The 26,964-nt window shown below is 45.7% G+C and overlaps 1 protein-coding gene across 2 annotated transcripts; it reads left to right on the top strand.

The window, feature by feature from the left end:
* Window positions 1-644: 644 nt before the first annotated feature.
* On the top strand, window positions 645-25,891 carry CDK5R1 (cyclin dependent kinase 5 regulatory subunit 1). 2 transcript variants are annotated; one of them, XM_069237972.1, is made up of 2 exons: window positions 645-1,034; window positions 17,925-25,891. In XM_069237972.1, exon 2 carries the CDS (start codon window positions 18,071-18,073, stop codon window positions 18,986-18,988), a length of 918 nt encoding a protein of 305 aa, XP_069094073.1. In that variant the 5' UTR covers window positions 645-1,034; window positions 17,925-18,070; the 3' UTR covers window positions 18,989-25,891. The 2 variants fall into 2 exon arrangements, with proteins under 2 accessions (XP_069094073.1, XP_069094074.1); XM_069237973.1 differs by lacking the exon at window positions 645-1,034 and adding an exon at window positions 2,980-3,221.
* The last annotated feature ends 1,073 nt before the right edge of the window (window positions 25,892-26,964 follow it).

The raw sequence follows: 26,964 nt of genomic DNA, 5'->3' as shown, positions 1-26,964 counted from the left end.
ATAGATAGATAGATAGATAGATAGATAGATAGATAGATAGATAGATAGATAGATAGATAGATAGATAGATAGATAGATTGATTTATTTCAGGCTGGAAACTCATGAGTTATGATTTTTTTAAGCCAAAATGGCTTTCTTTTGCCTCTCTCCTGCCTGAAATTCTCTCCGCTTCTATAGAAGTTAGTGGGAAAAATACATTCCCAGGATTTTGTTTTCAAAACATCCCTCAATTTCTTGTTCTAAAATATTGCCATGTTTGCATCATACATACATATAAAAATTAATTCAAAGCCTGAAAAGGCATTGTCTTTCTATATATTATTAATCTAGAGTTTGGAGGAAAGTGCACTCTGTTCCTCTCTTTATTAATTATTACACCCTGTGAGGTTCTCAGTAATCTTATTTTTCTAATGTGGTGTGCATGCACACGTTTCTGCCATATTGCCCAATAAATCCGTGAGGATACGTTTGTTTCCTGATATTTCCTACTCATTCAAAATGGCTATTCACATTGCCACTGTCAGAGCACTTGCGCTTCAGCCTCCAGGCCCTGCTGTTGGGTGACATTTTAGGGGTGGGGATGGTGGCATCAGAGGCGGGACTTCAGCTCTCAGTGGGCGGGAGTCAAATGTGCTCGCGCCTGGATGTGTTGCTGAGGATTCTGAAATCGAACGTTTGAAGCTTTAGGAGCCGAGATAAAGGCTGCGCGCAGAGCTCCGGTAGTTGCAGTACCTCAGAGAACCTCACAATTTTGTGGAAGACGTGAAGGTCTTGAGAGACCCCGTCCGTGGGCAACCGAAGGGGCGCCAGTAACATCATTTTGTGAGTAACTGGTCCAGGCTGTCTCTCCGCGGGCGTCCTCGCTGCAGCCCCAGAATGTGCAGATGACCGGGAGAGGAGGCGGCTCAGCATCTCGGGACCTGCTGCAGGGGAGCGGAGACTGGGAGCTGTGCAGTACCGGGGTGGGGGGGCAAACTGGAAGGCCCCCCCGGGAATAACCAGCCCCGAAGAAGCCAATCCATGCAGACAGCAGGTGAGGAGAACATATATATATATATATATATAATATAACATTTGTCACAGTAGATGTTGCTCTTTTAGACCTTTAAATATCGGGGTTTGCCACTACCAGGTGTTCTGGCACACTCTGTATCCACCTCGCGAGGAGCAGAGGCTGAGTCGTCTTTGCAGCGAATGGAACCAGTCATCTGCAGTTTGCTGAGGTTCGGGGCTCCCCGCGGTCCACTGCAGGCACGGCGGGGCGGCCGTATATGCCACCAACAGACGTGCCGAGGGGGCTATGCCGCGGGCTCCCTTAGATGTGTGTGTGGTGGGGTTGAGATACTACTTCTACTTACAGGCATTGGCGGGGATGCTAGCTACAGCCACGAGCAGTGAGCCTCTACCCAAACACGTCTGGGAAATATATGGGTATGCTGTATTACCTACAGACCTTGGGGTGCATCTCATATCGCATACGGACCGTTCTAGAGGTCTCTTCTCACTGACACGGTGGTGGCTCGGGTGGGGGGCGCCCAGCTGCTGTTGCGAAAAGGTAAAGTGATGGCCACTGGTGCTGCTTCCGGGCTCGGGAGGTGGGCTACACCGTTTCGGGGTTTCTGTTGTCTACTGACAGAAGAGAGACCAGTTCTACCTACATCAGTGGGCGCTGGGGAGTTTACAGCTGCCTGCGGATGTGGTCATGGCGGATCTATTGCCACAGCTAAAGGTAGTGTAGGGGTTATGCTGGCACCTGCAGCTATGGGGAGAGGGATCTATTCCTACCTCCAAAGGTGGGGTGGGGGGGTGGGGCTGGGGTCGATTGCTACCTATAGCCACGGGGAAGGCGCCCCGCTGCTGCCTCCAGTCGTGGGCGACGGAGGGCGTCACTACACCTACTGGTATGGGGGAGAGGGGTTATTCTGCCACCTATCAATGCATTGCAGTGGGCACCACCGGCACTTAGAGAGATGAGTGGAGGTCTTTACTGCCACTTTCCCACAGTGGAGGGACCTCATCTGCTGCCCACGGACAACCGGAGGGGGGTTACTGCTACCTACTCTGGGGAGCGGGGTCAGGGGGTTGCTAGCGTAAGACGTGGGAGCTGGAAGACCTGAGAGGAAAGTCGGGCGGCAATTGTGGCTCAGTTTTGATAGCACTTGGAGGGGGAAGTGACATTTTAAGTTGTTGAGTATAGACATACTGAGCGATCTACCTCAATGGGCTTGGGGGGGGGGGGCAGGGGGGAGATTATCAGCGCTGGATGCCTTGAGACGGCCCTTCCTTCCTTCGTAAGCTTACATGGTATATCACCCCTGTAATGTAGAACGAAGTTACTGGTCAAGCAGTTTTTATTGCCCCTCCCGCCCCCACAGATAGCAGGCATTGTGTGGCCAGGGGAGGGGGGCATCTGACTACGGAGGTGAACAAAAGAGTCTGGCCAGCTCCAAAGAGAGAACAAATAACCCGGGTCTATAAAGTACGATGTAAAGACCAGGTCTGGTGCATGAATTGCAGGGGAGGGAACATGAGGCGATTGCAAAGCCTCAGGGATGAGGCGGGAATCATTTAGCATAGAATGGCACGAGACCAGCATCATTGTATGTGAACACACAAACTCATGTTCAGTGCTTGCCTCTGCTGCCGGGTCAGCATTGGCTGGACTGCCCTGGTCCCCATGTCTCTGTAGAGTATTTGTATGTGGTATTTAGTAGTATCCTGCTCTACACTATATGGTGTTGGGCATCCTGGACTGCACTGTGGGATGTTGTGTATTTCTTTGGGTGTTGGGTAGTCTCTGGACTGTGCTAAGGGGTGCTGGGTATTCTCTTGGGCTGTACTGTCTGGTGTGGTGGATTTTCTTCAGATGTTGGGTGATGCCCTTGGCGGTGCTACGGGGTGTTGGGTATTCTCTTGGAATGCGCTATGGGGTGTTATGTGTTCTCCTGGGTTGTGCTGTGCAGTGTTGGGCATTCTCTTGGGCAGCATCTGGGGTGTTGAGTATTATGTGGGTCTGCAGTGGCCAGTGACATAGCAAGGGGAGGGGCTGGGATGTATGTGCTATTGCAAGGAAGGAGCGCCCCCACCGCCATTGCTTGTTTACTAAAATCCATCCATAACTGAGGTGCATGGGGCCTCTCACACCCCTAGGCCCCGGTGTCGCTGGACTGCGCCCCTGGAAACGTCCTTCAGATTACCCGCTTGGCCGTGCATGTTCCAGGTGGGTATGTTACCGGCTACTCTGGGTTCTCTATGATGTCATGGGGTCCCGGGTAATTGTTGAAGTACTGCGTGTTACCCGGTTCTCTGATATGAAGTGTTGTGCAAAGTGTGTTCCGTTCGGTATTGTGCTTCGCAGTACTTTGTATTAATTACATAGACTATGCAGTGGGTGTGTGGGCTACTCATTAAATGTACAGCAGAGCGATGCTTTTTTTTTGCGGTTTTATATAGCGCGACCGCGACCTGAAGGTATTGGAACGCTTTACATTATCACCAGTTACGTTACACAAGGACACATCCATTTTTGGTAGGCGCAGGGCGATTAAGTGATTAGCCCAGCATCACAGGACGTTGAGCCGACGCGGAGACGCGAAAGTCGGCAGCTCTGGCCTTTAAGCCACATCCTCTCCCCTGTTTGGAGTGCTTTATCCTATGGCCCCTTGCTCTGGGGTCACATTAGAATTAGGAGGGAATAATAACCAGGGACACATCCTCGCAATATAGTACAAAAAAACCTTAAGGTTGGATATTATTTAAATGGTAAACCACCGAACCGCAGACATTTTATGTATGTTTATTGTCAACATGCCCACGAGAAATTCACGGTGCAAGACCCAGTCGGAAGAATTAGGTGTCTCTTTCAGCACGTTTAGAGAAACAAAATATTTTGGGCTAGGCAGTGGAGCGCACGGTGGTGTTTCCAGCGCCTGCGCTGTGGGGCGCTAGTGTTTTCATTGTTCAGGGCTGTGGAGCCCTCGGCATTCAGGTCTCGTGGGTGTATCCAGCGAGTGCCTGATTTTCTCTTGAGGTACTCCGAGCAGTGCTGGATATGCCTTGAGACCTGTTATACAGCACATGGTGTTCCCTGCATCTGTGCCTTAGGGGACTAAGACATTTTCATGGTACTCTGTGTTCAGTGCAGTGCTTGTTATTTACCGTGCCACGAATCGGGGTGCTGGGTATGTGGGTGGTAATTATTTGTATTTCACTCAGCATGCTTTGGTAATTTTCTGCACGACTTAGGGCTTACTTTGTTTTTTGGGTCTTGCTAGATGTGTTTTTTAGATCTGGGATGTAACAGCAGGGCTGTCAAACACACATGCATAGATAGTAGGCTATGGGTCCTCCCCTTTCAGTCACTGGCTTTCTTCGAGCAGTGTCTTTCAGCCATTGGTTTGAGATTTTGTCAGTCATGTCGTGGCTCAGTTCAGTCAGCTATTCAACTCAAGCGCCTGCATTGAACATCACGAGGAACTACTTTACAACTGTAGACTTTTCTGCCTCTCCTGGGAATTTCCCCCCGATGTTTCTCTCTTTAATGTGCTGATACTGAATGTTTTGCACATTAAACCCAGATATGTTGGCTTTGCCAGTGCTCATTGCTTAGATCTTGCTAGGGAACGCTTTCTCTTGTAAGCCTTTCTATTGGATAAGGACCTTATGAGAGAGTGCTAACTCTTTCTTTGGCGTTTCCTGTGAATTCTGTCTGTTTCCTGAGTTTTGCTTGAGAGTGTTGTATTTATTGGGCATTAGTAAAGAGTATTTTTAGGTCTTGCTTACTAAACAAAACACTCTCATAGCCCGCCCATTACTTATCATTGGTTGGGTTCATTGTTGCTCACATTCGCTTGTTTCTTATTTGTCAGTGTGTGTGGTCTTTTCTTCCTCTTCTTGTTTGTCACTCCCTTGAATCATGGGCGCATTACAGTATCCTTACAATGCATGCTTTTTTAGGTGATCCTTTTTTCTTTTTACTCAAGCACTTACCAAGAGTGCATGTGTTTTTCCAGCTGTCTTCCTAATGAGCTTCTCTTCCCCCGTCTTAAAGAAGAAAAAAAAGTGAGCACTTTTTTTTTCTTTTTAGTTATTGATCCAACTCGGGTTGGTTACTAACATAACAAAAAGGTGCTGTGTCATTTAGTAGGCACGCACACATGTAGTGCACACAACCTGCAAAATGACGTGGCTGGCCGCATCTAAGTTAAAAAAAATATATTTAGGCATGCTTCACAACATCATTGATACTGTGCAGCATGAGTGAAACCCATTCACAAAGCCCATAAGTCCTAATGGCAGCACCGATTGGCTTTGCTAATGCTTGTTTCTTTCGTTGTGAGCGCCCCGTAGGAGTGCATATGTTTTCCTGTTTCTGTGCTCGGGGTGCAGTTTTCTCTTCACATACGTCCCCACTCTATATGTTGCTCTGATCCTCCCACCCAGTTCGTCCATTGCTCCCCCCAGTCCAGTATTTTTATTTTTCATCCCCGGGTTCCTGCGTTGCTGCCCTTCCTTTGTTCCAAGTTGCTCCCACCGCAACATTGTGTGGCAGTCTCCCACCTGCTCCTTTGTTGTCCCCTCCCCGTGCCTCTCTATTGCATTTATTTAAAACATTTTTGGAGGGTCTGACAGCTTAAATTTACCACATAGATGTCCTATTATATTTGTTGGGCTTTTGTGCATATTTTTAAATTTACCACTGGTGTCCACCATTATGGAATGGTGAATTAAAAGTTTAATGCCTGTTGTGTTAATCGCATTTTTCTTCCCCCATGCATGCTGCTTGAGGCAGTGGATCAGCTAACCTCAGCCATTAGCTAACTTCACTGTAAGTGGCGGAATTCAGCTCCTTCAAAGGAGCACAGCCACACAAAGTAGTTTACTTCAGTGCCAGGGACTACTATGGCATTGTGTACTTTTTGAGACAAAAAAACATTTTTGTTTTTTGTCAATTTCTTTTTTAATTGGCACGGTCTCAACACCTAACCCCTACCGTAGCTTTACAAACAAAAAAAACAAACAAAACAAAACAGGCATTGATAAAACCAGAAGGCTGGCATTCAACACCAGACACATTGGCCTTGCCACTGTGCTTGTGTTAGGGTTGTTACTAATATTTATTTTCAGGGCTTGCTAAAGATCTCTGTATTTCCTGCATTATGCTAATGGGTGCCATAGTTCAGTGGTTCCCAACCTTTTGACTTCTGTGGACCCCCACTTTATCATTACTGGAACCGAGGGCCCCTCACTGAATCATTATTGGAAACCAGAGACCCCTCCACCGAGTCATTACTGAATGCTGGGGTCCTAATCTGTTAATATCATTGAATTTTATAAGCAGTCGTGGGCCTTCTGAGGAAACTTCGCAGACCCCCAGGGATCCCTGGATTACGGGTTGCGAACCACTGCCGTAGTTTACACACTGTGTTAGTACTTATGTATGTATGTATGTTGCAGTCCATGTAACTCAGCTTCCTTTACTCTTACTCAGTGACTTTATGCTCGTCTTTGACCATGTACAGCTCTTCGCTGCCTTTTGGCTAAGGTTGAGCAGTGACGTATTAAGCACAAAGCAGTGGAGCACTGTTTACAATGGGCGGTTTTTATAGCATCAGTGTTGGGGTTTTAAGGCGGAGTTGGAAAGCGCACTGGGGTGAGGCCCACATAGAGGTTTGGAACACAGAGTGGCAGACCTGTGGTGGTGGAGGGATAGCTTCAGGGCTGGTCCCACTCAAGGTACAGTATATTAGGCCTTGTAATCAATTGCAACATTGTAAAAAGTATACCACTTGCTCTAGACTACTGTGAATTATTAAATATAATGTGACCCTTCTCTAGAGCGTTCTGTGTGATACTATATATTCTATCTACCATATAGTGCTTAACCATGGCATAGCAAATAAAGTGCCATTTGACTGACTATTTGAGGGGCTTGTCAGGGAGCTTTGCAGTACCAAGATACCCCACAAGGGATTCTTGGTGCTATTGGCCACAATTGGGTTTGTTTGTTACTTGCCTCAATAAGACTGATTGTATCAACCTCAGAAAGAGGACTGTTCCTGCTGGGATTTAAACCTGTGGCAGTGTGGTTGACAGCAGGTTGTCTCATTGGATGCTGTAGTCCACCAGATCATCAGTTTCCGGCATGCAGTGCACCAGGACTTGCTCTGTGGTTGATTCAGTATACTGGGGACTCGATTTTTTAGGTCATTCCCATTAACCAGTGGGAAGGCTTATGAGAAATATAGTATTTTAGAAAAACGTTCATTAGCAAGTTAGTTTGCTACAAATTGAGGGCCCCCATAAGTAAAATGGACCATACTTGCTTCAGATAAGCATGGTTGGCCATATGGCAATGGATGACGTGCTGATTACCTTGAGATGAAACATAATTCCAGCAATTCGCACCCACCTTTCTAATTTGATGCCAACTTTTGGGTGATACTGCTAACACTGATGACACAGACGTGGGTGCCTCAGTGTAAGTAATCGCCCCACTATTTAGACAACGCTAAATAGTGACATTTAGTCTCATTGTAAACACCACAGATGTTGACAGAAAAGTAAACGGAGGCACAAGCGGTTAGTTATTGGCTCTGGTCGGGTCAGGGGTAGCACTCAGATGGGGGTTGGTTAAGATGCATAATGCTGGGCTCTGGGTTTGATTGAAGTACTTTAATTTCCGTAAGGGCTTCTCTGTAGTTAGCTTGAGGTAGGTATAGGCTAGGAGATGGTGTGCCTTACCTGCCCCTGGTCTGGGCAGGCTGTGGAATATGAGGGCGATCACTGGATGGGGTTCCAGGCAAGACTTGTCTGTGCTTGGAGTTAAATTCTCACTCGGTTACTCCTGTTCCAGTGCTGGTGAATTACTGGGAGATACCACTGGCGACTGAGAGTCTGGGTCTGTCATACAGTCCACTAATGCCTCCCAGGCTCTAGCCACATCCAGAGAACCACGGCCTTTCCTTGCCTCTTGGAGGAGCACACCACTCTCACATTCTGTCCAGTGCTCCAACTCTCTATGCCAAGCCGTCACCTTGGGTCCCCTAACAGCTTTCCTGTTCCGTGTGATTTCCCTCTTTGCTAGTAGTATGGTCATATCTTGAAACCTATTTGTGACCTTAGTTTTGGTAGTATGTGGAAACAGTATCCCTGCAATTATGTCACTTATTCTGGAGAGACCTCATCCCAGAATTCGGTTAGGACCCGACAGGACCACAGCATATGGAATACCCCAGCTCTTATTTCCGCACATCTCGGACACACGGCACCCACTGTATAGAAGAACCTATTCACTCTGCCTAGGGAAATGCATGCTTTATTGAAAATATATTAGTTAATTAGAATCTGGCATTTTTAGATACTCTGGAGGACTGCTCCATCATCTTCACCTAGTTGTCCTCTGGAATTGGCACCCCCAGATCATCCTCCCATCTTTCTTGGAAACCATTCAATGGCATCACCATATCTGCTCTAATCGCTCTGTGTAAGGAAGTGACCACCTTGAAGGTGCCAGAGCTCGTAACCACAAACTGACAACTACTGTTTATTCTAAGGCACTGACATGCCTGCCCCATAATGTGTCCTAATTGCCACCAACACTGTCTTGTGAACTAAGAAATGCCCCTGTTGGAGGTTGAATTCCTAACTAAATTTGCAAATGGGAGTAACTCTTTCACTTGAAACAGATGACCCGCTCTAGGTATAACCGCAGCCGACCAGTCAGAAAACACTTGCCAGCCTGGTGAGTATGGGAATCATGTGCTGGATGTTTGGAAGCATTTAATCCAGCAGCACTCTTTCACCTGAAGCTCACTCATGCCCACCCGGCGAGGACGTTGGGTAGCCAAGAATACCTATTGAGTGCACCACTGTAGTTGAGCCACTATATAGTATGATTCGAAGTCAGGGACTGCTAGTCCACCTTCTCCCACAGGTCTTTGCAAGGTTGCCAGTGCCACTCTCCACGGGCTTGCACCCCAGATAAAGGCAATAATCAGCGAGTCCAGGTCTTTGAACATAGCGTGGGGAATCCACACAAGCAGGATCACAAAAAAGTACAGTAGCCTGGGGCACTCCACCATTTTTAGAAGAGCTGTAAGCCTTGCCACTGACAATAGGAGCATCTTCCAAAACTCTGCGCAGGCCTGAAGGGATCAGATAGCGGTCTGCACGTTCCCATCCAGTATGTCAGTCACATCATGAAATATTTTCACTTCCCAGGTACTGCAGGCATTGGGGTTCCCATTTCTGCGCCTGTGGCGTCACTGGGGGCTGAGGATCTGCGGCTACCGGAAACAGTCACAATTTATGCCAATTCACTCCTAAGCTGGATAATGATCCAAAGCAATGCAGCAACTTCATCCTTCCTGCCAACTCAGCATCCCAGAGAAAAAGCATTAAGTCATCACTGTAAAGGGCAATGTAATGGGGTTGGCCACTGGCTTCCAGTCCCTGGCAAACAGCGTCAGTCCGAGCATTGAATGCCAATGGCCTCATTGCCAATGCAAAGAGCAATGGCAAAGGTGGGTAGCCCTGTCTGGTCCTCAGGACCACTGCATGCTTTTCAGAGATCATTTGGCCAGTTTTCACACAAGGTTGTGGGGTCAGTATATAATAGTACGGTCCAGCCTATGAATCCCCTTCTCCATTTCCATTTCCTCCATTAATCTATAGAGAGAGTCCCATTCCAGGCTATCAAAGGCTTTCTCTATCTTGACTGCAAATATTACTGCTGTGCCGTGGTCAAAGGTATCAGCCATCATCACTGTCAACAGCCTCAGTTTGGTAAGCAATGTACTGCAACCTGGAATGAACCCCACTTGGACTGGGTGTACCGGTTTAGTCAAGCAGGGGAATAGCCTAGTTGCTAAGAATCTTATAATCTATATTAAGCATCAACAGTGGTCAATACGCTTTATAATCATACATCGGTCTGCCCGGTTCAAGTAACAGTACCACTAACATCTTACAGGTGGAAATTGGCAGATGCCCCATGTCCCTATTATCTCCACATGTGTGACGCAAGAATTAACAGCTAGCCTGTCTGTGCCAGGCAATTTGCCCCCTGCCATACCCTCCAGAGCTGCCCTTATTTCTTGCAGCATTATGTCTCCTACCGAGTCTTCAGCCTCCTCATGTATGAGTGCCAACATGTCCAGCAGGCTTGTTGGTTGTGAGTGGCGCTCGCGTATATACAAGATTAATACTCCCTGAAGTAATCATTAATGTCAGACTTTCTGTACAGTCTTTCTCCGAGGTCTGTTTCCACCTCCACTATCACAGAACCATGCTTAGCAAGCCAAGCAAGGAGCAAGCCAGTTTTATCACACTCTGCATGTGCTCCCTGTAGTTGAAGCATCAAAGCTTTTCTACTGGACCCACTAGAATCTCCCTGGTGTTCAACACGTCCTATTACAGTTCTGGGTTGTTAGCCTTTCTACTTCCCTCAAGTCTGTTTCAAGAGTGACCACCTCTTTTAGTAAAGTGCACCTAACGCCCACAATTTCTACAATGCACCACCCTCTAATCACCATCTTAAAGGCGTCCCATTCCAGATGTGGGGCGGATGCCCTGCCAGCATTGCCTTCAAAATGTTGCCTGATGCTATCTCCAGTCGTGGATTGAAAGAGGTCCTCCAAGGATTCAGCATTGGGACTGCCACTTAGCATACAAACGGGCCATCCTGCTGACCAGAGAGTCTCCCAGAGGAGGGTGAGACCTATCCATTGCGGGGTCTGCTACACAATTGTAGACCCCTTCCATGAGAACTGACTCCCCTAGGTAGGGCACCAGTACCCAGGACTATTCTTCCAGAAATGCTTCCAGATCTATGTTCGGGTCACGAATCACTGCAAGGTGTCGTCCAGCTAATTGCACTGTCACCACTCTGCAGTGATCAGCCAAGTCCATTAGTATGCCAGTTTTCTCGAAGGGAATGCACTCAAAAAAGAGCCCCCCCTTGCGAATACCAAGTGTATATAGTTACTGTGCTTGCCTATGGACAAGGGGGCCTCCAATCAAATAACGGGCTTCCTGGAGGTCAGGATGTTGCTGGATGGCCCCTGCCAGCCGGGAACTTTGCCTCATGCGCCCTACTCCATCGGCGCCCTGCCACGCCTCCTGCCTTCTCTCCATACTGCCTCATAATCCCCAACCCCTCAGAAAAGCCCTTTAACTTGGTGCTGTGATATGGCCAGCTCTGGCTGTGTCCGTTTCTTTTTTTGTTTCGGCTATGCCGGCTTTGTTTATTTACAAAATAGTAAAAAAACAAACATTCACGAAGCCAATAGCTCTCGTACGCAAGGTCTATTGGGTTTGCCGATGCTTGTTTCTTTTTGTTGCAGTACTGCATGCACGTGCACGTGTTATCAAACTCTCTGCCTTATGTTCATCTCCCCCCACACAACACGTTGATGTCCAGGTTGTGCAGAATACAGCCGCCCGACTTGGCTGCAGTATTCTCTCTGGTACTCTGTTAGCACCCACCCTGAATGCCTTGCACTGGTTACCAGTCAGGAAGTTGTTGCTGTCTTACGCACAAGGTTCTAACCAGTGCTTTAAATGGGCCGGTACTGTCCAAAGTCCCTCTCTAGCTACATAGTAGGCTCACCTATTATCAGCCATCCAGCCAGCTTAGCTCCACAAATAAAGTTCTACTACAGATTCCCCAAATTCGCACTTTAAGATATGGGGGCTGATCCTTTTCCTACCTCGCCCCACTATACTGGAACAAACTTCATCTGAACTTTCACCTAGGTGCAGAGTTGAGAAAATTTGAAAGACTCTTGAAAACGTGACTGTTCTAAATGCATTTTGGTAGGCCTGGAGCTTAGAAAAGCTCTGAGATACATGTGGCCTTAACATAACAATGTAATCAGTGATGTTATCAATGATGTCATATAACTTGTCATGAGTGATTCAATATGTGAGGTCATAAGCAGTGCAAGTTATAGTTAATTTGCTACATTCAAACTGGCCAATTTCAGTGGTTTTTGAACATTAGTTCTTATTTCATGTCAAAACCTCATTATGACGGTAGTTTAACCTCTTTTTTAAAAAACATTCTTTACCGTAAGCTAAGATGTTATGACTATATTGCCACATTATTTACCCTATGTTTTTTCAGAGTAAATGTGTGTGTGTTTGTGTGTGAGTATCTCAGTCTCAAATCCAACCAGTTCATCAAATTGCCCACAACTCCAGCAAAATCAGAGCACCAATTCACCAATCAAGAAAAAGAAGGACTTGTTTCAGCTACAACGTGGCCTTTGTCAATGGCTACGTGTAGCTGTGTTGTGCATTTTCTTGATGCCAATAAACTGGATACAAAGGATTGATGCGGCGTTCTCATCTTTGCTGGAATTGTGGGCCATTTGATGGACTAGTTAGATTTGAGACTGAGTGCGAGCCGTTGCCGGCACCTGTGTTGATAGGAGGGAAGTGGCTTTCTCGCCGCACACTGCAAATTAACATATATATATATATATATATATATATATATATATATATATATATATATATATGGAGAGAGAGAGAGAGAGAGAGAGAGAGAGAGAAAGAAAGAGAGAGATTGCATAAATCCCCAAAAGTATGCTGACCCCATGCTATATGGTGTAGTAAAAAATGGAAAAATGTCTAAAGCTGGCCTGCATATGTTTGCAAAAAAAGATGACACCAAAAATGACATCTTGAATATTACTCATTACAAAAATAAAATCAAAATACCGTCACTCACTGTGAAATAAGCCAACGTCTGAAGTTGCCTCATCCATTGCTCCAGTGGTTAATTTGTAAATAAAAACGTGTCGGTGCTCAAAGCCCTCCTCTTAAACACGCAGCTTCTGCAATTAAATGTGGGAACACGGAATACTGAGGCAGCGTAATCCTGAAGCCATCTTGGGCCTCTTTAATCCTTTTAAAGCCACTCCCTGCCCCTTCAGCTTACTCTTGCCACTTTCTGCTTTCTCCCATTGTGACGTTTTTTCTTTTTTCTCTTCCTCTGTCTTTCCATATGAGTCTTTTGCTCGCAGCAAATGCTTGAGGCAGAAGAATATGCGCCGGCCCTCAAAAATGAGTGTCGGTGCTCCGCACGGGAAACAACAAGCACAAATTAAGCACTGCATTGCTCCATGCTGTAGGCGTTAGTGGGCGGAAGTAAAATGTAAACAGCACTCGAATAGGCCAATGAATAAAGAGTGTGGCCTGAAGCCCCTCTGTGCACGTATGTCCGAGTGTACTTTTGTAAGATGTTTTATTTTTTATTTTTTTTAGAACATGGAGCTGGTGAGACAACTAAAGGTGTCTCTAGGTCAGTCCTAAAAACTGAGTTTATGAAAACGCTGAAGGTGTTCTGCTTATAGTGTGAAGAAACATACTGCATTTGACTGCCTTATCACTGTTCAGTTTTGTGCAGTTTTCATATGCTTTGCAAGAGTGAGTGATACCTTCCAAAAAAAGACACTACCTCTCTTCCCCCCATCCTGGCTCACAAGTGCTCCGCAGTGGGCACACACCTTTGAAGGTCTGATGCCTCTTGGGGATTATCTGAAGGAGCCCATAGGCCTGTCTGTGTATATCGAGGGTATTGTATGGACTCTGCTCTCGCTGTAGCATGTTTGGGCGTGCTTTCAGCTACTGGTTTTAATGTAGTATATTGGGGCTTGTGTTGAAGCACCATTTATACTGCAATATGTTGGGGCTCACTCTAGAGTGCTGAAAGGTATACTGTACATTCGGGAGTTAGTATGTATTAAATGCATGATACCAGCGCATGCGACTTAAACTTCTGTTTGCTACACCATATTGCAGTGGTCTTTGGGGTGCTGAATGTTGGGAGGTCAGTGGAGCAATGCATTCAGTAGAGTGGGCTCTGGCTTGTTAATTAGCGCTGTATTTTGCAGTAAATACTTTGGAGCATTGTATAACTAGTGTTGGGTGCTGAGTGCTGTATTTGCTAGAATATTTATGCAGGTTTGCTAACAAACACTGTACTTAGAGCAGAACACCGGGGCTTGATTTGGAGGCCTGTTACTATAAATTGGGGTCTCCTGTGAATTACTGTATGGTTACAGTACACTCGTCAATGCTATGGCCTGCTCTTGCACTTGTAAGAGTATATTGAGGCTTGCCTTGGGCGATGTGTATGCAGTGTTTGAGGGACCATCTCTGGGGCACCGTACTTGATGGAGCACTAATTCACGTTACCAATACGCTGCACCAAATACTGTGCTAATTGTCAGTTTTAACCCACCCCCTACACTTGGCTGTATTTGATGCAGTATATTGCATCTTACTATGGATCACTGTATTCGATGCAGTATATTGGGGCTGTGAAATTCCAAACTATTGGAGGTTTTGTGGGTTCTTTTTGTTATGATACATTAGTTTATGCAATGATCAGCAGTATTGGGTTCAGAATATTAGGTCTTGCTGTAGCAATAAATGCTGGAGGCAGTATATTGGGGCTTGCTATGAAGCGCAGTACTGGAACACTGTACATGGGGTCCTGCAATGAAGCATAGTGTTCAATGCATTATACTGGAGTTTTTTATGGAACTCCTTATTAGAATGAGTATATTGGTTCCTGCGTTGGAGTGTACTATAAAGGTCTTGCTATGGAACCCATATCAGGTGAAGTATAGTGCAGTTTGCTTGGAAGCCCATTGTACTATGCAGTATATTGGGTTTGGCCATAGATGCAGTAATGGATGCAGTATATTGGGTTTGGCCATAGATGTAGTAATGGATGCAGTATATTGGGTTTGGCCATAGATGCAGTAATGGATGCAGTATATTGGGTTTGGCCATAGATGCAGTAATGGATACAGTATATTGTGTCTGGCCATAGCTGCAGTAATGGATGCAGTATATTGGGTTTGGCCATAGATGCAGTAATGGATGCAGTATATTGGGTTTGGCCATAGATGCAGTAATGGATGCAGTATATTGGGGTTGGCCATAGATGCAGTATATTGGGTCTGGCCGTAGATAGAGTAATAGATGCAGTATGTTGATGCTTGCTTGGGAGCCCACTTCCAGATGCAGACTAGTGGAACTTGCACTGGAGGCCAGTATCGGATGCAATGTATTGAGACTTACTATAGAATCCATTGTTGGATACAGGATGTGCATTTACTCTTTCTTCCTTTATGCTAAAATGTACCTTATTAAACATGGGTACTTGCTTTCTGTGCTATAAATAGACTCTTTCCACCCCACCCCACCCTTACCAGTATTTGCCAATATTCAACAGAACATCCAAAAACGCTCCTGATTCAGGTTCTGTGGGTGACAAGTATGCATGGTTTAAGAAAACTGAGAAATTGAAATGTTTACTGTATAATATTTTGAGAAGATTGGCAGTAACGTGGCCATGTTTGGTCTTAGTAACACAAATCCAAACTCTAGACTAAGAAGATGCATTTGAAGTGTTAGACAATACCATTTGATTGTACTAACACTTTAGGTATAATATACGTCTAGGAGATTCAGGCCAGTCCTCTTCATCTGCCTGTTATTGTGATTCACATTTTACTTCCATCCATTACAGCATGGGGCAGTGAGTGCGTCCACTTCAGCCATTTACTAACGACACTGTGAATGGCTGCATTCTGCCTCTTCACAAGGAAAATATCCACTCACAAAGTATTTCCCTTAAGAGGCAGGAAATGTGTGCTTTTTGAGGATTTTTTTGTTGTTGTTGATTTTAGCAGTTTTTTTTTTTTTTACTTGATGGGGGCCTGCCAGCTCCCCCAAACCGCCTTCAATAAAATTTTGGGAAACCCATGACAAAACAAGGAATGCTTTAGCCAAAAGGCTGGCAGCCAACTCCATAACTGTTGGCTTTGCTAGTGTTTCTTGCTTATTCAAATTACAGGTGGCTCAGTATCCACCATTGTCCAGTTCGACTTTCAGAATGCCCACCAAATCAGTCCACTGACATTCATCATGTATATTTACTTACACCATTTTCATGAGGGTGCCATTGAACCCTCAAATGGTTTTACTATTTGGTGAGCACTGATTTAATCGGGGATTTTGAGCCCCATAGTGTGTCTCTGGCCAGTCTGTCATCTTCTATGTCCTCTTTTCCCTCTCTGCCCGAACGTTGCTCATTGTAATAAACACAATAAACTTGGTAAACACAATTATATGGAACCGATGCATTATTAAATTAGCATCATTTGTATTGCTTGTACAGTAGAAAGACGCAGTAATGTAATATGAACAAACATATTTATAAAGTGCACACCATAAATCTAATTATCTAGTCGTGTGTAACTGGGTGTTTTTACAGCACCCCAAGTGTACTCTTTAAACAACTTTGAGAGGGTGAAAGGCTAAGGGGGCATCGCCAACTGCAGAAACTGTTGCACATACGTATCTATAGCTGGCGCTCTACTCAGTGACTTATCACTGATACCTTAAAGGGCATCGGCCCCTTGTAGAGGTGATCCCATTCTATTTTACGTTCTATGTCCCTGCTCTGATCCCTCAACTCCTTACTGATTTCCCCACTCCTTCCTCTCCAGATCTTTGAAGAGATGGATGAATGAAGCAAATTTCACATTCTTGAAGTCTACACAGTAAGTAGGGGTTGAATGAAATACAGGGATACTTGTTGTTAAGAGTAGATGTGCTTTGTGGGACCCCTCTACAGAGGGGGTGAAATACACATCTGAATATATGCACTGATCAGTGTTCCCACCGGTCTGACTCAAATTGAGCGAAACCAAGGCAGCAGCTTCTGGCTTCCCTGTGATTTCCTGGTCAAGGGCCATAAACGACTGTCAACACATGGTGACTCAATCAATCACTCAATCAAGCACAGTTTATAGAGCGCTGCTACTCACCGGTTAGGGTCTCAAGGCGCTGGTGGCGTGCTCAAAAAGTGATTGTCCCGTTCATCAAGCGCGGTACAGTAACAGCTGCTGTTGGAAGAGAGGATTTGGGAATCTTATACCTTTAAGTGCTGTGCATTGGCTCAGAAGTGGAAAGCGCTGTGTAACATTGCACTCTGTTTAACCGAGGCCCATAATGAAGGTCAGATAAAGAAAAAAATGACCTACGATGAGACATGGGAGTAAAAATAATAGTCTTTGTTTCTGTGTTACACGCCGGGATGTCACTTAAGCCATTGTGATGCCCTGAGATTCCATATTCTTCTCACAGACTTTCAGTGGCTGGGGACCAGGCCTGAAGTGGATTACCACTCTACGTGTGTGCATTGTCTTTTTGAAAATATCATCTCATAACACTGCTTGTAGAATAATATTACATGGAATATGTGTATAAATAGTCACTTATTAATGAGCATTTCATTCTGTTAGGAAATGTGTGTATTTTGCATTATTGATAATTTTAGAAAAACGCTAGTAAAGCTGGTGTATTATTTTATGTGGTTTTACATGTACATTCTTTTATTTTCAGTTTGGGGGTTGTGGTCATGAGAAGAGGGAGGAGTACTTAACCGTATTTATACAGCTTGGGAGGCAACTTCCTCTCCCCACCATCAATCAGAAAAGTATTTTAAGATTTCTCTAGACTTAGTAGTAAATATATCCTAAATAACATTAATGTTTACTGGATGATTGTCTACCAACAAGAAATTGTATTAACTAAGTCATTGCGGTGTGTGAAGGAACTCATTCCTATAGTAGGAAAGCACTGGAGTGAGTGGAAAGTTACAGCTGTGTGTCCCGCTGCCCCAACAAGTAGCTCCAAGTCTCGAGGACTCCGACATACCAAAGCTAACTGGAAAAGATGTATTTTCCACAGTGTATATCCCAACCCACTAAAATAGATCTGTTGTTATTGATGTACTTTGAGGGCCAACGTTGACAGAAATTGACTTTCACAGTTGATGATGATGAGAATACTTTAAGAAATGTGCAGTAACAAGATGTTCTCTTCTTTCTTGCAGGTTGTGAAAACTGACTGGAATTTGAGGGAGTGTCGTTTTTGGAGAACAAACTGAGGAATTTAATGTAGGCCTAAATCTAATCCCCTGGCTTGATAAAGCCAAGGTTTTCTACCTGACCTGTTTCAGGTCCACCATCCTCAGGCACCATGGGTACTGTGCTGTCCCTGTCACCCAGTTACCGGAAGGCTTCTTTGTTTGAAGATGGTTCAGCCACCGTAGGACACTACACAGCCGTCCAGAACAGCAAGAATGCCAAGGACAAAAACCTGAAGAGGCATTCCATCATCTCTGTTCTCCCCTGGAAGAGGATTGTGGCTGTCTCTGCCAAGAAAAAGAACTCTAAAAAGGTGCAACCCAACACCAATTACCAGAACAACATCACTCACCTCAACAATGAGAACCTGAAAAAGTCTTTGTCCTGTGCCAACCTCTCCACTTTCGCCCAGCCTCCGCCAGCCCAACCACCAGGGCAGAAGAACCAGGTCTCCAGCACCAAGAACTCAGTGTCCTCTGTCAAGAAGATCCCAAACTCCAACTCTGCCCCTTCGGCTTCTCCCAAGAGGGTGGTTGTTCAGGCTTCGACCAGTGAGTTACTGAGATGCCTTGGTGAGTTCCTCTGCAGGAGGTGCTACCGGCTAAAGCATCTTTCCCCCACTGACCCTGTCCTGTGGCTGCGGAGTGTGGATCGGTCGCTGCTTCTTCAGGGTTGGCAGGACCAAGGCTTCATAACCCCTGCTAATGTGGTGTTCCTGTACATGCTATGTCGGGACGTCATCTCTTCGGAGGTGGCCACAGAGCATGAACTGCAGGCAGTGCTGCTTACCTGCCTCTACCTCTCCTACTCTTATATGGGTAATGAGATCTCCTACCCACTCAAGCCCTTCCTGGTGGAAAACTGTAAGGAGGCCTTTTGGGACCGTTGCCTGTCTGTCATCAACCTCATGAGCCCAAAAATGTTACAGCTCAATTCCGACGCCCATTATTTCACCCAAGTCTTCGCCGACCTCAAGGGTGAGAGCAGCCAGGAGGAGAAGAGCCGGCTCCTCATTGGGCTAGACCGTTAAATGGACGCAGAGTCTCAACACCCAGGGGAACAATGCTATTTTTATCAATTCTATAAAGAAAGAAAAATATCCCACAAACTTGACTCGTGTCCCTGTAAAAATGCAATGGCAAGTGAGGTGTTTGCATCTTTGACCACACCCCATTGCCCTACACAAAACACTGAGGGCGTGCATGTTGTTGAGTTTCCTGATTTTACTTGTGGCGTATAACATTTATAGTAAGTACTCCTGGAAGGCAGGGTAGCGTGGTGAAATGTTCCACAAGGATTGTTGTGATGAAAGGAGGATTGGTGGATGGGGGAGCAGCCTAAACCAGACTCCCGCTGTAAGATCAGTGCCTGATCTGTGTAATCTACTGAATATTTCAGACCATGACAGGTCTTGACTATCAATCGATTTGGACTTTCATCTAAAAGATTCTCCTAATGTTTTCCCTTTTTTGTACTGTTTACTCCGATCCAGTCACAGAGAGCCACAGGAATATTAACCATTCATCAACCTGTGATTGGTATCTATGGGTGCCATCTCACTCCTACAGATCTCAGCATCTTCAGGGTGACATGGGAGGGTAGGGGAAGCCCTGGAGAGGAGTAGGGTTTTTCCTCACCTCCACCAAAAGCTGAGCCATTGTGTTTACTGTACCTCTGTAGTGTTACAAGGCATGCCGTGCCCTGACACGGCATTGTGTCACCTGGAAAATAACTTCAGAATGTAGTGAAACAGAAGGCGACCACACTTGCTGTTCATTGGTACATGAGCAGTGAATTTGTTGCACCTTCACTAAGCAAATACTGTTTGTGTGCAGAGCTTACTGCGTGAATGGGAGCTAGCCTTTTAACTGAACTGGAAAAACCAGTTTTTTTTGTTTCCTAAAGACCTGCCTCCTAATTTGATAAAAAGGGCCTGTATCTTGAGGCCGCATTGGTCAAGTAAGGCCCGCACTCCAGACCAATGTTTTCCCCTTTCTTGTTTTAAAAAAAGTTGCCATCTAAATCGGGCCCTTTTATATGTGTTTTGTCCTTGTTAGCTCTCCTACGTACATTGATCCTGTGCATTTCAGATGTGAGATGGGCCCTGATCCAAAAAGTCTGTCTTGTTAGCTGCTTATTGGTGGGTGGCTTGTGATCCATTGACCAGTTTTACTACTCATGTAGTTCATTGGCTGACTATGCCATATTGTGATTTTTGGTGACCTTGCTCATAATGATGAAGACGTGCTGGCCCTCAGAATCTTATTTTTAAGAGGTCTGCGGAGAATGGATAAGAATTTTCAAAAGCATTGTGTTGAAAGAGTGATGGAAGAATGGATACAATTGCAGATCTTTTGATAAGGTTCCCTTGGGGTGCTGCCTGTTGGGAAAATGCTGGGGTGATATTTGTTTCTCACTTTTTCTGTGATGATCTAAGAGAAAGAAACCAATACTCATACACTGCACACTACCACATACTGCCCGAAACTGATGCAAGCTATAGAACTCGCTGTCCCGATATTGAGGAACCCTATCCCTAGTACACAGCTGCCCACTTTAGGTCAGAAATGTTTGTGCTAATGCAGAATCTGCTTACTCCAACCCGTCCGGTATAGAAACCACATACCTCCATAGAGAGGTATGTCATCCAAACATGCTTGTCCAGGTGCTGGGGAGCATATGCCTGGACCCCTTCTTTAGGAAAGAGGCATTGCTTCTTTTCATTTCGTTTTTAAAGTTTTTTTTCCTTTCTTTTTTTCCCCTCCAGACATATCTTCTTTCTAGTAGAACTCAGTAGGCAACTAGATTTCCGCTTCGGGTTGTGGAATCCCCTGCTTTAATGGTCTCCCCCATTGACAGCTTGTGTGTGGGGCTGACCCTTTTGCAGAGTGAGGGGAGGGCACGTTCTGTAGCACTGAGGTAACTGTGGTAGTGCTCGTGATGCTGCTCATGAAAGATGGATGGGTGAGTGTTGGGTTTGAGCTTGTATCAGTAGGGGTATGCCAGTCCTTAAAGTGGTGGGTGGTTTGGTCATCAGTGGTGAGAGATGGCTTGCCTTGTACCAGTGAGGAAAGTGTACCCCTGCAAGATGGGGGTAGTCCTGGGTCAGTGAAATTAATCTAGTCACAGTGGGGGAAGGCTACCCCAGTGGCAGTTGGAACAATTTGGGGGGTGTTCCTCCATCAGGAAGATGAGCCGGTTTCTGCAGCAGGGAAGGGAGGACCAAACCTGTTGCAGTGAGGGAAGGTTTTAGTTTTAGTGGGGTGGGGAGTGATCCAGTAAGAGGGGTGGATGCATGGAGTTTCTGCCCTAGTATCTGTAAGGAGTGGCTGTTTTTTTCAAGCTAGAAGCTGATGTAGTAGTAGATTTGGTGGTTTTGGGGCATCTACTGCTCTTCAACATCTCCGGGTGTAGGCTTCATTTGACATTGTGAAAGAAGAATAGTAAGGGGAAAAAAATAACATTCCTAAAATATTTAGACATTCCATTCTTTCGGAAGTAAAACTATTGCCATGCTGAAAGGTTTGGGGGTACATTAATCCTATGACAAAAAAGGGATGTCAGATATTATATGAAGAGGTGAGCAGAATGCTCATGCTATATGGTTTTGTGTCTGACCACCAACAGAAGACTTCATTTTATCAATTCTTCAAAAAAGTACAATAGGAAGCTTATAGAGTGAGAGTAAGAGGGCTTTGGGCCAGCTCTTGCAGCCATTGGCTTTTATGTGAGGTTGCAGTTGCTTAGGTGAGCTGTCAATCAAGGCCAGGACATTTTTGAATAATGAGAGAAAGTTAAAGCAGAGCAATCTAAAGGATTATAAGTATCCTGATCAAAGCAAGGGGACCCAGAAGAAGAGCTTGTAGAGACGCTGAGTAGAAATAAAAACTGTTTTCAAATAATTAAGAATACTTAGGAGGCTTCAAAGTTGAAAATATTGTTTACATGCAATGACACTTAGCTTCCTGGGTCATATTTGCTGGTGTTATATTTATTTTTGGATTTATTCTTGATGTTAAAAAGTCTGAAAAGTGGATACTGATTCTAAGCTAGTCAAAGGCTGATGGGGTGTTGGGTCTTTAGATGTGGGCCTAGTGGTGTTTCTCGGGTAGCTCGTGGAGGGGGTTGATTTTGGTGTAGTGGAGTGGTGGATTGGCATCCTATAACACCATCTGATGGTGGAGGTCATATAGCTGACATGGCAGGGTGTGATCTTCTGTCATTGTTAGCTCTTGGTGCTAGGCCTGTAGCAAAGATAAACCTGGAGTAATGGCCCAATGGGAGCAGAAGGTTCCTTTTGTGTGTGTGGGGTGGGGGGGCGATGGTTGACCCTGTAGCAGGCAGGAGTGGTCATGCAGCAGTTGATGTGATGGGCCTGTAGAAGGCTTCTGCTGGTGGTGTTGTGTTGCATTGATGTGGTGGTGCTAACATTCCTATACCATGATTGAGACTTAAGTGCTAGTCCCATAGGAGGGGAGCGTCTCGGTAGCAGATGTAGAGATGGGAGTGTAGCAGGCAGGGGTCCCCATAACTATGACAGTCAAAGAGAGGTTTTCGTTTCGCAAGGATGGGACTAAGTTGCTGGTCCTGTTGTTGTGTTGAGGCTTGTGACCTGGTCCATAAGACGGGTGTTCCTGTAGATTATTTAGTGGTGTATTGTAGCAGGTGGGAACCTTGTACAAATATGTGGAGCCGCGGTTGTTCTTTAGCATTTAAGCAGTTGGGTTGCTGGTCCTGTCGCAGTGTTGAAGCTTGAGATCTGTCCCATAGGTGGTGGGGATTCCTCTATCAGTTGTTGTAAGAGCTGGTTCTCTAGCAGAGTGTGCTTTGTCTGGTACAGTGATTGGGCTGGGTATTTATCCTGTAGCAGGAAGTCTATGGTGACTGATAGTTCAGCAGTGTGTTTCTGGTACAGATCCCATGAAAGGGGGAGGCAGGTGGTGTGTACTGGTAAGGTAGCAGTGAGGTGAAAGCATGTGTGGAAGTGTGGGAGACCACACACTTCTAGGATGACGTCTTGCTCAAGTTTAAGCCTGTTTTTAAGTTACCAAGAAAAGTTTTCCGAAGGTCATGTTACACTAGTTTGAATTTGTGCAGGTCTGGTTTTGTTTATGTTAGAGGGCTTAATCTGGGTGGATGTCTGTCCCCATGCTGACGTTGCCCAGTTAATTTTAGTGGGTGAGATATAAAAAGGTTTCTCTGTGGTTTACAGCAGCTTCCCTTTCAGCTGCCTGACAGAGAAGGAGATGAATGCTTGATACAAGCTGAGAGTCTAAAATGAGACAGTGTGAAAGTTTGAACCCTTCCGTTTGTACGTGTGCTGCATTTTCAGCTACTTTTGGGCTGTGTCCGGGCCACTCTTGGATGTTTGTTGCAAAGTTTAGAGACCTGTAGTTGGGGAGAACACCTGTGTAGCCTGAGGCGCCTGTGGAACTTTCCTACATGGAACCTATAATTAGGTTTTAAGATCCAAGAGGAATGGAATGGGTGGTAAGAGTAGCTCTAGAACTACAAAAATCCATGTTTTAGAAACACAGTTGTGCCCCGGTCAGTATCACTTTGTCCAAAGAGATGCACTCTGGATACCCATCCAGCCATTTGTGGGTTCCCTACTTCCTTAGGAACCTCTAATTCAAAGGGTTCTCCTTGGACTCTCCCTGGCCCAGCCCTGGGACGCTGCATCTTTGAACTCCACGTTTTACGTGCATAGATCCCAAGCCCCGTGGGCTCCCTCTAGGATCTAGGCCCCTTTGAGCTTCCCTTAGGCAGGTGCATAGATCACTGTCCCTTTAATCTCTGCTTGTGCCATTGCATAGATCACACCTGAGTCGATAGGGGCAGTGGTCCATGCACCAGCCAAGGAGATTAGAAAGGGACAGTGATCCTCCTCCAGCCCAGAGGCAGCTAACTGACCCCATCAACCCAACCCCTGCCTTTTTCCTGGTCCTTTTAGCACTGTTCCTTAGGGGTCTGGTTAGGCCAGTGCTTACGTCACTGCCCCTATGGAATCCCTTTGGGCCCGTACATGGGTCACTGCCACTTTGGACTCCACTTGTGTTAGAAATGAATCTGGAGACGATGCATTCGTCAGTGCCCTTTGGACTCGCGTGGGTAGTGCATGGGCCATGTCCCTCCAGACTCTTCGTCGTCCATCCTAGGTATGGTAGAGCGCCCTACGATGGCGATGCTGCGGAGGCTTGCTGTATGAGAGGTATTCGCCCCATCCTTGGCAGGTGGTCAGCAGTCTTGTGAACGACTAGACAGTACATGATGGAGGGGGTTGTGAGTTTAAATGTGCAGTGTAATAGTGCAGCACAGGTCCTGGCCTTTTCCTCCTGTGTTCATTGTGAGTGTGGTGAGCTGCGCTCGAACAGTATGCTGCTGGTACTTCTGATTCCTATGAAGGGATGGCACTGGCACTTTTTAAAGGGAGCTGGCACTTTGCACTAGGCTGCTTCAGAACTGATCGTGTGTTTGTCTTTGCTGGTCAGAACCGACGCTCCCTGGCGGGGCTGCAATACATTTTATAAACGCGATGCCGGCACGTCTCTGCCGAAAGCTTAAAGGGTCAGAGCGACCCTGTGGACTGCAAGCCCCTCGGCGGGGCAGAACCAGTGCGTCTATGCGTGACAGCAATACTCCCAGTAGCACAGCGCTGCTTTTTATCTGCACAACTGCAAGTACCATAAGCACAGGCCTAGCAGCGCGGGTACCAGTACTCCTGCAAGTCAGCTGTACTTGTATTAGTCAGGTCCAGGTCTATATCCGCTGAGTTAAAGTACTTTAAAAGAGACAGCAGTGGCACTTCTTTAAATTATTACCATGCCATTACCTTGCCAGTATAGGTACCTTCTGTGCATGGCAATGCCTGGAGTGGCAAAGTGAAGGCATGCTTTTGAGGTACTGCATGGACTTGTATAGGCCAGTACTGCTACTTCTCAGCAGAGCCCGGGTGCCCTTACCAGACCAGTGCCTGCACTTTGCAGGATCCCTATTCTTCTAATATTCAAGTACAGGTACTCACCTGGGAGGCAGGCGAGTACAATAAAAGCCTGTACTGAATGCGGCTCCTTAGAAGCTCGGGACAGGCTTTTATCGACATGCATTTATCGGGGGATATTTTGAAAGAGCCAGTGCTGGAGTTTCTGGACATGATAGTGTCTAATACTACTTTTGTGGAAGATTCCAGGTACGGCCCCGGGACTCCTCTCCAGTACTTCAAGTCCAGATCTGTTTCCCTGCTGCTCTCCTCACTTCGCTCCAAGCAACCCGTTGGGGAATGAAACCACATCGAGCAAACAGTAGGAAACATAAGGTGGTTTTAATAAAAAATAAAATAAAATAAAATGGTACTTGTGGGAGATGAGCCAGAGATTTAACTCCCATTTATATCACTTCATGCACCTCAACAAAAAAACTAAATAAAGTACGTCCTGTTTGACTGATTTTGGGGGACACAACATCCAGGAGACACGCGACGTTGTGCGCACAAAGGAGAAGCTCCTTCCCCGGGCAGTTCAGTATTTATTTCTTAGATTGTATCAGGCCGGGAACCACCCGATTGTGCACAGAATTCTTAGTCCAGTTTTGTTTTGTTTTTTTCCAATTGTTAAAGAAAAAAACTTTTCGACGAGGAAAAACGTGCCATTTTTTTTCCACTTGAATTAATTTGTAGCTGTAACGTTTAAAGAAAATTGCTAAGTGTCCATTGTGTATAAGTGGTTCATGTTTATTTATGTTTTTCCCTCAGCCTTGTTCTAGTGCGATGCGTTTTGTGGTGTAATTTATACCCTCATTTCGTAACTGTGTTGTGACCTTTGTGAGTTCTTGGGAAATCCGAGAAATGCCGTTTTGGCTGTAATTATTTATTTCAGTTTTTATTTATTTTTATTTTTGTACTGTGAAGATTGAATAAAAATGCACTGACAGTTCGAAAAAAGTCCCGGTTTCTTTGTGTCCTGTGATTAAGATGGCTTGAGTGACAGCAGTCTTGGCTAAAAGGCCATGGGGTGAATGGGCAAGAAGTATGCGGTAACCACTCCCTCCCCAAGATGGTGCCTCCCGACCAAGGCAGCGCCAACTTAACGTTTGCTCTGGAACCGCCCTCGATGTGCTTGTTTTGTGAACATGGGTCATTTGACGCGGTCGTAGTAGTATGCCTGAGAAGCTTGCACTATCAATGCTATATGTGGTATATGGGAAGCTTCCTGTGGAAATGCTGTGTAATGAAAAGCCTTCGTTTGTCTGTTCCAGTACATGGTATGTGATGGGGGCTTGTACTGGTTGTGCCGTACTGCGCTTGCACTGTTCATACTGTGAGATAAAGATGTGAAGGAATAGCCTGCACCACACTTGATGTGTGAGGGTAGCTTGCATTGTCCAGCCCTACTATATGTTTGCTGGGAATTTGTGTTAGCTGTGCCATTCTCAGTTAAAGAGGGTGGCATGGCCTGACCAGGTGATTATAGTTCCCTCAATTGGAAACAGAAGTTTTGAAACCACGCCTCCTACAGGAGAGATACTGTAAGTGGACATCGAAATCCTGAGCCGTCACACAGTAGACACCATCTGCAGGTATGTCCTAAGGTATGTAACCTATCTGCTAAAAAGTTTTAATTGACAAAGCCCACTCCTGATGTAATGCTAAAAACCGTGTCGTGGCGGGACTCTACCCAGGAAAAGTAATCTGCCCATTCTTCATGATTTATAAGAAATATAGCTGGTCTACAAATTCTGCAGAATTCCCTTCGCCTCCTATAGACATGCCTAGATGGAGCGGATCATGGAGCAACAATGTATCCAGAACCCCACAGTAAATCTCAAAGCCAATAAGCAACAGACGTCAGTTGTCATCTACTCTAAGATCACTCAAGGTAGGAGAATTGATTTCACCCTCGCTTTCTCAAGCACACCCTCTCACTATTGTGGCCTTACAAAATTGACTCCCTTCTTGAGGAATGCAATCGCATATATGGTCTTAGCTGTAGAAGTGCTCCCACACCTCGC

Source organism: Pleurodeles waltl, chromosome 6, assembly GCF_031143425.1.
Source record: "Pleurodeles waltl isolate 20211129_DDA chromosome 6, aPleWal1.hap1.20221129, whole genome shotgun sequence".
In the NCBI taxonomy this organism is placed as follows: domain Eukaryota; kingdom Metazoa; phylum Chordata; class Amphibia; order Caudata; family Salamandridae; genus Pleurodeles; species Pleurodeles waltl.
The sequence above is the reverse complement of the archived record's forward strand: the minus strand, read 5'-3'. Positions and strand labels throughout refer to the sequence as shown.

Excerpts from the sequence above, each read along its gene's own strand:
- CDK5R1 (XM_069237972.1), top strand. The coding sequence starts at position 18,071 with ATGGGTACTGTGCTGTCCCTGTCACCCAGTTACCGGAAGGCTTCTTTG.